We start from the raw sequence: 12,078 nt of genomic DNA, 5'->3' as shown, positions 1-12,078 counted from the left end.
AAAGACACATCAAACAAAATCAATCCCAGTTATTCGAAATCAGAAAGCAAATGTTCTACAGTAGTTTCAGACTCAGTAGCACCTGAAGCCACAGAGAGGATGACAAATGTGACGAACATTGGATCTGCTTCCATTAGAAAAGGACCACTTCCATTCCTCATCAAGAGGGCTGTGTCATGTCCTTCAGGGGTATCATGTGCCTCAGTCGAAAAAGATGAAAAAGAAAGATGCTTGGTCTCCAACATGGATGCTTCTGCTATAACACTAAGGCCTGAGGAGAAAACCATTAATCCTCTGGAAAGTAACTCCTCTGTTAGGGATTCTTCTATAACCAGAAGACACCACCAAAAGGAGTATTCTCAAGAATGTACTGAAAAGGATGGTAAAATTGCTGCCTCCAGTACAAGTATGTTTTCCCTTTTAAATGAAGACTTTTCACCTTTTTCTTCAGGTATGTCAGAGGAAAAAAGTGGGAAAACATTATACAAATTTAAGACTACTAGTATGTTTTCTGTATCTGGTGATGAAGATAATGTAAAATGCCTTGAGATAGTTTCAGTATATTATACTCTACCAAGGAAACACAGCAAAAAATTCTGTGACCTCCTTCAAAAGTACACACAAAATATCAATTCACTTACAGAATCAACTAAATTGGGGACTGAAACATTTCCTAATGCTTTAGAAAAAGACAAACGCAGTTCTACACAAGAGCAGTCAGGAACACCTTCATCTGAAGATCCGAAGATGCTGCTCAGCTCTGCTCAGGAGAATAGCCTTTGTCGTTCTCACAACACTGAAAATGTGACTGTTTCACAATTACCAAGTATTGGGCCTTCATTACAGGAAATGTCTTCTATTGAGGCAAATGTCTCTCTTCATAAAGGAGAACCTAAAACTAGAGAGATTTCCCCAGATAACTTAACTAAAATACCTCTAAGTGAGTCTCAAAGCAGGAAAGACAGAGGGAAAGAATTGCAAAGTGAAACCCTGTGTACTTCATCAATGCTTCAGGAAAAAAAAGTTATAGAAGAGAAATCTGAAAATTGTCAGAAATCCATTAAATCAGGTAACAGTGATCCTTCTAATCTTCCAGCCAATTCAGAAGAGAATGTTGAAAATCCCCAAACCAGAAGAAGTTCTGGGGAGTGTGCAGGTAGTGGTATAGCCATTACAGCTACCGGAAGTAGAAAATGTCTTCAGAAAGATATCACAGGCATAGCTAAAGATGATGGATTTCAGCCTAGGAAAGTCAGAGGGGAAATTGGAGCAGATTTCCGAAAAAAGACTGATAAATCACTTTCTGACTCAGAAAGCCAAGTCTTTGCTCTTTCTCCAGCTTTGCATAAACTACAGCTTGATGAGGGGACTTGTTCAGGTGAAAAAGATTTAGACAATTTGCATTCTGAACCCAGAGAACCACTTCAAAGAAGTCAGGAGGTAAATTTGACAGAGAACAGCAAGGCTAAAGATGAAATGCAGAGGTTGGCATGGGATCAACTTTTACTTCCTGCAAGAAGTAATAAAAATAAAATCAGTTTGGATGACCTAGGAAAAGGGAAAAACAGATCATCAGTTAAACAGAGATTGGCACCCAAGTCCAAAACAAGCAGAAAATTTCCAGCTAAAGATTTAAGCCCCAGAAGGCATGTAGCTACTATCTTCCCTCAAAGTGGGAACAGTTCTGACTTCAGTGATTTATCTCTTGGCACACCAGAGTGCAACCCACTGTCCCCTGAGCCTATTCCAAAGTCCACAGAATCCACAGATAAAAGCAGGCTAAGTATTGATGGAATGGACATGGGGAAATCAAAGAACCCTTTCCAGGTTACCATAACATCCAAAAGAGAAGCTTGTACACACTTAAACAATCAAAAGTCTAACAGCATCTCAGGACCACATCAGAATGAGTTTAAAAATATCTCAGAATTACTACCAACCTATGAGAATTCTAAAGATTTAACGGTAGCTCAGACTTTGGAAAGAGAGTCAGGAACCCCGGCCCAACCCACCTTCACCAGCCTAGGGGAAGCCAGCTTCTCTGACCATCAGAGGAGACGGAACCCTCATTTTCCGCTGAAGCCTGCAGAGAAATCCACAATAAGCACCCCACAGGCCGGTTATCAGCAACTACAAAGGAGTGCTGTATCTCTGGAGTGGGAAGCTGAGTCACAGCCCTATCGTTCAAAGAGTTTAAAAAGCATCAGTGTGCACGGTGATCTGCTACGCAAAAGCCATCCTCCAAAAGCCAGGGGGCGCCATTTTTCTGAAGGCATTTCTACTGACAATGCCCTGAGCCAACTGACCCTGGGGGATGAATTCTCCAACAGCGGGTGCAATCGAAGATTCAAGTCTTTTTCTGAACTTTCCTCCTGTGATGAAAATGAAAGTTGGGCTTTGTATAGCGGCAGGACGAAAACAGGTCCCAAATCTGCAACCTCGATATCCAGGCCTATCGACTATGGGATTTTTGGAAAGGAACAACAGTTGGCTTTCTTGGAGAATGTAAAGAGGTCACTCACACAAGGAAGATTATGGAAACCAAGTTTTCTTAAGAACCCTGGCTTCCTGAAAGATGACATAATTAACCCTTCTAACCCAACGGAGTCATCGAGCTCAAATTCTTCCAGCAATCAGATGCCAGAAGATGGCTTATCTCTCAGCATGCCACTTAATATCTATGAAGAGGACCCAGTAGACTCAGATGGTGACACAGACACAACCACAGATGATGAATACTACCTGGATGAAAATGACAAAGAGTCAGAACTGTGAGGCTTTTTCAATAAAATGCATATACTTTTCACCAAAAGTTTGTAATGGAAATAAAGTATAAATGTGTACGTCCATGGGAATGACAGATATAAAAAAGATCTATTTGGGTAGTATCTGCTCTGAAACAATCCATTTTCCCCCCTTCCACAGCCTACACATACACTTCCTGAATTCTAGAGCAATGAATTCTCTGCTCTTTTCTTCCTCTGTATATATCCTTGGCTTTCTGCTCTACTTTCCCTTTACCTTTATTTACACACTTCATTGTGATTTACAACCCTAATATCTCAGGCACGTACAAAACTTATTAGTTACCCAGCACAATTGCAACACTCTGTATTGCTTCCTCTGGTCCACACCCCATACTCATAATATTAAATAAAATGTAAGGATAATGACAATGGAGTAAATATTATCATCCTGTTTGACCCATCGATATGTAGGAGGTTTAGGGTTGGGTTTTTGTTTTTGTTTTCGTTTTCATTTTTGTTTTTTCCTTTCAACCAAAGATGAAAGAATGTTCATAATGGTGTCCATAGTGGAGCTAGAGAGCTACATGTTTAAAGTGCTTATTGAGATTACAGATGAGGAACTGAATCCCTAGTAAGCCAAACAACACTAGTACTCCTAGGAATTCCTTTGAAATGGTTTGTAAGGATTGGCTGAATTGCTAAGAACTGAATTTTAATCAAGTCAAGGACTCAAGCCAGGAACCTGAGGGTACAGAAGGTGACTTGGCCACCGAATTTCTGCTTAGGAAGGAAATGTAACTGAGGGGTAGAGAGAAGTAGACACCCCTTCATGAGACTGACATCCTTACTTCAGCTCTCTGAGCAACTGGTTTTTCCCATTTATCCAGCACTATCCGTTTTTCTATTTTCTTCATTTTCCATATGGGGCATTTTAGTCACAAGTACCAAGTGGTTACATAGCCTTGGCCAAGTCCCTAAAGTGCTGCCTAGTCAGATCTGACACCCTGAGATTCACAGGCTTCTTTGCCAGATCATTTACCAAACCCTTGGGAATAAGGCATTGCTTCTAAGGGCTTATCCCTACAAGTCTTTCAGTAATTTATCTAGACTAAATAACTTCTCATATCCTTTGATAATCAGACTTTCCTAACCCTTTAGTTGCCATGCAGAACTTCTGGGAATTTCTCTCCTCCTACTCAAAATAAAGACCAATAGATGGTGGTGGAAATAATTTGCTAAAACTACAGAAAGTATGCCATCCTGGATCTTAGGCCTGTGAGGGTCAACATAAGTAGATTTCATCTTGTTTTGTTTATATTTGCTTCCTGACCTAATTTTATTTTCCATTTTTCTCATCTAATCTGTTTCTTCCATTTTTCTCACCTGCTCTGTTTTATCCATATAAGTTAAGGATAATGATAGATGTTAGTGAAACGTATAGAGATTTGGAACTGATAAAATTCAAGAAAGAACTATATTATCATTACCTTCTTAATCATTGCCTTTCTGAGAAGCAAGACACCAGGGCAAGTTTAAGTTGTTCCCGTGCCACTCAGAACTATGAAGATGTGGTAACTAACATGAAAGCTACTCCTTAAAGCTGAAAATTGTTTTAAACTTCAGGCCCTGACCAATCTTGAACTTAAAGAGACTGATAATAGAATTTTAAATCGACTCTTTTGCATTTTTCAATTTAATTTTGTACATAAAGAAAAAATAACAATTGATTTTTTGTTTTATATATGTTTGTAAATTCTACTTTCCCCCATTTTCTATTTATCTAATTATTTAAGTAAAATTTTCATAAGCCATGACCTGTTTTTTTATGTCATTTAAAGATATGCAGTTATTATTTTAATATTAAGATTCTTGATTTTTTTAATGATCAGCCTGCGAGTTCTATTTCAGCAAATACTCTGAGTCTATATGTGTCCTACAAAAGGTGAAATAAAACTAACTTATTTTTCACTGAATTTAGGCTCTATCAACATTAACGCCCTTGACATAGGCAAGTTAAGGTGAGGATAAACAATGACTTTAGTGACCTGATTCTTTGCACTAGAATATACTATCTGAATTCAAAGGTAACTGATGGTCAGTGCTCACTTTCACTGTAATGTTTGCTTGTTGGTCTGGCTCAAGAATGGAGAAAACAGAAAATCCATTAAAATAGCACCTTCTATAGTTTTATACTTGTATAAAACCCTTCGTGAAAGAAGTATGGCTAATTTCTATGTATTTTAACATACAAACTGCTGCATTTTAATATTCATTTTTGGTATAGCCATATTAATCTATAATAGTCATTTTTATATTCATAACTTGTTTTCTAAAAGGTATAGTCATTGTTAAAATAAATATTCGCATAAATGGAGTAAACATGAGAGAATCAATACTAATAAGTACCTGGTAAATTAGTAACTTGTTTAGATAATGGACTTCAATAACCATAAATTTTACATGTAAAGTCTACTTAAAAGAGGGCTCAATGAGATTTTTTTCATTTTTAGAGACTTTCCTTCAAATACTTTACCCTTTTACATTGTAAATACATTGATATTAATAAAACTTCCACTGCTACTAACAAGGTTTTGGCTAGGATAAGCTCTTAAAAGCTACTTAGTGTAGGAGGCGACTATGTGACTGTATGGAGGTGGCGAAAGAAAGTCCACTTAGGTTATGGCGAAGATGGAAATCAAATTGGAAAATCCACACCTCCATAAGAGTAATGTATTTCGTCGATTGGTCAAAGGGTTAAAGAGGCCTAATTGCTAAGAGTTTATTGTTAATAATAGTAATGATGCTTCAGAATATCCCATTTAAATGTACAGTGTAAATATGTAAATATTTTACTTTCCAAGCAAGTTCGTGATGCATTGCTATGTAGGGTCTTCTTGGGATTGGCACTTCTGTGTTCTGAAACAAATAAGCCTTATGCACTTTCGTTAACATGTTGTTAGATAATCCTTTTATGTACGGGTTCTCAAACCTGTTCTCTAGCTATGGAATGTGTAATAAGACAAAGTGCAAATTTAAAACAATGCCCGTGTTGAAATAAATGATTTAAATAGATGAACTGCTTGACTTAGTTTTTTTTTCCCCGTCTTCAAATGATGATTTTTAAGTGTGACCATCTCAGGAAAAATACAGAAAAGGTGAGGGGGTACAAAAGTCTTCAAACAAATTTTCCTGGGGGCTACTGAATGAGATCAGTTATATGAGCAGTTTTAAAAAATAGTGACTTCTCTCTCTTCTATTTGTACCCAAAGCAAGCAACCAACAAACGGAGATCACTGTACTTGATTGCCTAATAGAGGAGGAATAAATAAAGTCTGGCATTTCTCTGAGAGTTCCCACATTTAGAGGAAGAAGGAGCTACTTGGAGTTGGATCATCTACTTGCTCAGTAGCACTGATGGAAGATAAGCAAATCTTTCCAGTTGTAATATAAGATATGCAATGTTAATTTCTGCTAAATAAATTAATAGAATTTATCTTTTTTAGGAAAGCAACCTAACCCATTTCTCTACCAAGAATAGGAGAGTGTCATCTTGAACATGGGCAGTATTTTATTCAAAATATTCTTACTGTCCTTTATGAAAACTTAAAATAATTGTATCAGCTAGGATTTTTAGTTGTAGACAATATAATCCTCTCTAGGTAGTTCAAGTAGAAAAGGATTTTTTAAAGCGTATATAGTTCGCTCACAAACACATTGGTAGGGCTGAGGAAATAAGACATTCAGCTGAAATTCCAGGACCAATTCCTAAAGCCATGCCACAGAATTGGATTACTATGGGAGCTGCTGTCTCTGTTATGACCAGGAAGATGTAAAATCAGGGAGTTGAGTGAGCCAATACACTGAATCACCATATTCATTTTCCCCAGAAATTAATAAAAATAAAAGCGCTAGTATGTTTAGACTTTACACATAAGAATTTTTCTTGTTACAATGTTCATTGTGACAAAAGCTAGAAACAAAGTGAATACCTAATAAAAATTATTGAATATACCGTGGAACATACACATATGTAATATTATGAAACCATTAAAAAGAATAAAATAAAGCTATATAATTTGAGTTGGAAGAATTTGAATGAGAAAAGCAAAATCTCATTTTTGGAAAGCATTGACTAAAAACTCTGCATATGTATGTATTCATATGGAGAGATACATACTAGGCCATTAATGTCAGTTTCTTTATGTCTAGGGGATGAGAGGCAGGGGTGGATGGGGGACTGGGAGGTATTGGAGGGTATGTCCAAGAACAGCAGAAAAGAGAGGAGGGGTAGCCACGAGTCCCTCCAAAAAAGAAACTGCAAATACACACATATGTATGTATACATAGAAATAGATGTGTGCATGTAATTGTGATTATATTATGCATTTAGAATTATATATCAATGGGTATGCAGAAAAAAGTTAAAGATGAGGCAGTGGCTCCATAGCGTAGTGGTTAGCACATCTGCTTTACACGCAGAAGGTCTTGGGTTCGTGCCCCAGGTGGAGCCATAGCCAGGCACCGGGTGTGCCATGCCAGGGCCAGGCCCTGGGTGCACGCTAGGCCCCAGGTGTATGGGGGGAGATGCCCCATCTTCAGATATCCATTTCTTAAGAGAAGATGGCAACATCCCTAGGTTAGGGGTGGAAGTGGGGGGGAATTAAAAGAGGGGGGAAAAATGAAAGATAATTTTTTAAAAGATTTACTATCCAGGAGAATATTAAATAAATTAATTTCTTTTAAAAAATTAAAATTTGTACTTGACTTTGTGAAAGTGTTTTCAATTTTATTGCAATATAATTGACATATAACATTGCATAATGACATGACTTACATAGAGAAATGATTACCATAATACGTTTAGTTAACATCCACCATCTCATACAGATACGAAAGAGAGCTGTTTTTCTTTCCTTTTGATGAAAAGGAAACATTGTGTTTTAATAAAATAAATGGTAGCATTAATCTTCCCTCTAAACTTTCTTCCCAACCATTCTTTCCAGATTATGCTTTCATTACAATCTAGAGTAAACTCAGAAGTACTTCTAGAAATGTTTTGGAGGTATATAATGGATACTGATAAAATTGTCTTCTCAGTAGACACTTTTTTCTTTTCTCTGGAACTCCATTCTCTGACTGCCTAAACCTTCCCCCACCCAGATTCATTGTGGAAGAATCAATGTTCTTACATGACCCTAAGAGTTTGGGCAAAGTTGATTAGTTCAAGGATGAGTGCCTGACTCAACATGGACCAATGAGTTGTAGTGTTTTAGGAGGAAATACCCCTATATTATGAGATTCTGAATGCCGATTGTCTCACAACCTAAAATTCACCCTAGTAACTGTCATAAGTGGAAGGGCAGTTTACAAATTTATACTCCCAGCACCTTGCAAAATGCATGACAAATTGGGTGCTGAATAAATACTACTGAAATAACTAAAATAAATATTTATCCTTTTTATGGGATCTAAGCTCACTTAAGCCCATGTAAGGTTTTTACTAATTAATGACATTGAAAATGAGACAATTCTCTAATGTCAAAAGAATAATTTATAAGGATACAGGGACATGTATCAGATGACCAAGAGCAGAGATGCTGCTTATGAACTCTGTCAAGCCTGTATAATACACCATATAGAAAACCCAGAGAATTTTCTATGACTCCTCCATTTTGTCTGCAAGGCAAAAAAAAAAAAAAAAAAGTGAACTTTACATTACCTCTGTTTAAGAGAACAGTCGGTGACAAATTGAAATCTCTTAATCCTGATTTTAAACTCCCAAGGAAAAGATTTTGATTGGTTCAGCATGAGACAGTTTCCAAACTATGGGCAAATCAACTGTGGCCATGGGTTAAGGTGATATTTTACAAAGCCCCACTGTTAATTGTGAATTGTAGAGTAAAAAAAAAAGAGGAGCAGTTACTAGAAAGGGTGGACAATCAATAGCTGTGAAGTTTATAGAGCTTTAGTGTGAGGATTCCAGGGACCAGAGCAATTCATAAAAGTATACTAAATGTAGACCTTTCAGAGCCACACATAGACTACAATTCTTTGTTTGAGACTGGAATTTAATATAGAGATGAATGTGAAAGGGGACAGTGTGGGGAGTCACTTATGGACATGTGAAAACGTATAACAAGAAACAAGGATATTTGTGTACTTGGCAACAATGTAAGAAGTTGAGATTGTAAAGCGCTGGGAAAAACCGGGAGGTAACTGTTCACATAGCAATCACTGCACATTCCTTGCTACAGTTTAGCAGAGAGTTCTGAGTTGTGAGAATCTCATTGTTCTACTAGATAAGTAATCTGGCTAACCTTGGTTCTTGACTACTGTCTTTCTTATTGTAATGTTATAAATAGTGTGTTCTAAATAAACTCGGGGACACAGACACAGCTTGATTCTGTGATCCCTCCTGCAATTCTGTCTGTCTTCTTTCTTTTCCTCAGTCCATGCTCCCCCTTTCAGGTACCCTCAATTACTTCATCGGCTGGCTCCGACAGGACAGAAATTTCTTGAAGTATGTCAATTACTTCAAGTTTGTATGTGACTTTTCTATTGCCTGGAAAGACCTTCTACCACTTTTCCTGTGGCAGATTCCTTTTTGACCTTTATGTTTCAATGTAGATGTCATGTCTTTCAGAAAGTCTCTCTTAATTCTCCCAAGATTAGGTTAACTGGCCTTCATATGGCATACTTACTTTAGGAAAGGTAATTTGCCATAGGCCCTGAACATCTCTGAACATTTTTGCTGGGTATGCCAAGAATGTTAAGTCCTTGAACAATCTTTACCCATGTCATTTCTCAGGGTTGTGTTTGCATCAAGCAACCGTGAAGGATGAGATAAAATTTCCCCATCAATGAAGAGCAGGCTTAATTCACCTTACTCTGAAAGTGGCAATCCCCTAAATTCCGTGTGCTTCTCTTGCAATACAGGCAACCATGAGAGGCCTTTTGCATTGTTCCCACTGAATCTGGGGAGAAAGGGCGCATATTGGTTTACTAGGGCTGCCATAACGAAATATCAGACTGAGTGGCTCACACAACAGAATTTATTTTCTCACTGTTCTGGAGGCTAGAAGTCCAAGATCAAGATGTCTACAGGTTAGATTTCTCCTGAGGCCTCTCTCCTCAGATTGCAGATAGACGCCTTCTCACTGCATCTTCACATGGTCTTTCTTCTATGCCCAAGCATTCCTGGTGTCTTTCTGTGTGTCCAAATTTCCTCTTCTTATAAAGACATCAATTAGATTGGATTAAGGCCTGCTCCAATGCCACACTTTTAACTTAATTATCTCTTTAAAGGCCCTGTCTTCAAATACAGTCACATTCTGAAGTATTGGGTTAGTGCTTCAACATATGAATTATGGAAGAACATAACTCATCACGTATCAGGGAACATGGGAATTCAGCACAAACCAACAGGAAGCTCTGGATACTGCTTTTGGAGTGAATGATAAAGTTCTCTATCCCTGACCCAGGAATCTTGTATCTTTTGACAGCATCCTTGAAACAATAAAGACCAACTTGTTAGCTTATCAGTAGAATAAATCCCAGACTCTGCACAGTTCTTGACACTCATATTTAGCACCTATCACACTATTTACATTGTCTTTCTTGTCCACTAAACCACAGGAGCTTTGAAGTCAATGTATAATGTCTAAAATATAGTAGACAGTGAGTAAATGTTTGTTTAGTGAATGAAATTTGATTTATGATAAAGACTCTGGTCAAGGCATTTGTCAATCTGAAGAGATACGCTTTTTAAGATATGGATTAAGATGAGAAAGAAAACAGGGTGGTTCAGATTTAGTACTGCTAAATGAGTGTTCAGATACAATTATATGGCTTCTCTGGTATGTTCTAAAAAAAAAACCTGAGTGTTACCACAGGATTATATAATTTATTAGGCCATATATTACTACTATCCAGTACCAGCTAACCCTCAGATTATTTCTCTGGGAATTTTTTTAAGTTTGATTTTGGAAAAATGTGAACAAAATGTGTTCCAAATAATTTTTTTTAAGTGATAGCTAGAGCAGAGCAAAGCTTTCAATTCAAAGCATGCAGGTACTTCACAAAATAAAATTTAGCAATGAAAGTAATACCAAGTAATGCCACACTTTAGCTCTAAAATTTGCCAGTGATTTACTACGAGTTCCTGAATATCTTTCCAAAGTATAAAGAACACTAAAGTACAAAGTGCAAAGAACACTAAAATAGGTCAAAGTGCAAAGAACACTAAAATAGGTAAAAATATGAGAAAGATTTTGCCCTGGTAAAGCTTGGTCATAGCAAGAATGCTGAGCAGCTCAATTGAAGTGGGGAGATGAAGAAAGGGATGCCCAGGGCCTGAGTCTGGCATTTCTGTACTGAGAAACTGCCAAGGGGGTGCAGAAGCTTCATGTCTAATCTGGGATAAGATTTCCCCTCTGCTCACCCTAGCCTGAGAAGAATCTTTATATTCTTTGAATAGATTTATACCATAAGTAGAAAAAAAGAGAAATAATTAACAAATGTGGATTAAATGGTCAAAAAAGAGAGGCAGACAGCGGCTTCTAGCTATTAGAGCCCCTGCCAGTCTCTTCCCAGATCCAACTTCCAGCTTTTACGGAGTTGCCAAAACCAATCATTCCTCATCAATTACAGGGGACAGAAGCTTCCTGACTTTGAGGTGAAGCTCCCCCACCAGGCTCCAGGCAAGGCCTGACCCCAGCTTGTGCTACAGAGTGCCCTGCTCTTTGCTCCTCCCTTGGGCTTGAGGCTTGGTCCCAACTCAGTTGATGCTCAGTAAATACTTGTTGAAAGAAGGGAAACATAGGGAGCAGGGAATTTGGGAGAATCCAGGAAATCAACCCTTTGAGAGATATGGCTTAGCAGAAAACGAACAAGGAAGCACTCAGCCGACTGGCGTGAACAGATGGCAGTGAGAGGTGGTGTTGGGAGGGGAGCAGGGACGTGACATTTGCTCTGCATCTCGTAAAGCCAGTGAAATTCCTCGTCTGAAGGCATTTCTCTCAACCATATTAAGGTTCTTCTCTGCCGGGCCCTTTCGTCCCACAGCAGTCACCACTGTGTTTGCCTCCTTTAAAAACCGTTTCCTCTAAGTAATTGACAAATTCAAGCAACCGGAAGCGAAAGCCAGGCGTGCCAAGGCCTTGGCGATCAAGGGAGCCGAGTCTCACCCTTGGTCTCTCTGTGCGGGACCCAAGAGCCTTGTTCTCTCAGTGGGGTCTAAGAGGCCGGAGGGCGGGGGTGGGGTTGGGGGAGGGCCCACCTTCAACCCTCCGCAGTGCGCAAGGCCGGGGGCTGCCGGTCGCGCGCGCCCTGG

At 38.5% G+C, this 12,078-nt stretch overlaps 1 protein-coding gene across 1 annotated transcript in view; it reads left to right on the top strand.

Annotated features, from left to right (window-relative positions):
• Nucleotides 1-2,775, top strand: part of EXPH5 (exophilin 5) — a 70,740-nt gene extending 67,965 nt beyond the window's left edge. The window contains exon 8 of the mRNA XM_006913433.1: nt 11-2,775. Coding sequence (XP_006913495.1) covers nt 11-2,775 — 2,765 coding nt within the window. The remainder of the gene's footprint in view (nt 1-10) is intronic.
• Nucleotides 2,776-12,078: the final 9,303 nt, after the last annotated feature.

Source organism: Pteropus alecto, unplaced genomic scaffold, assembly GCF_000325575.1.
Source record: "Pteropus alecto unplaced genomic scaffold, ASM32557v1 scaffold385, whole genome shotgun sequence".
Taxonomy (NCBI): Eukaryota; Metazoa; Chordata; class Mammalia; order Chiroptera; family Pteropodidae; genus Pteropus; species Pteropus alecto.
Note: the sequence above shows the minus strand (reverse complement) of the source record. Positions and strands in the feature narration are given on the sequence as shown.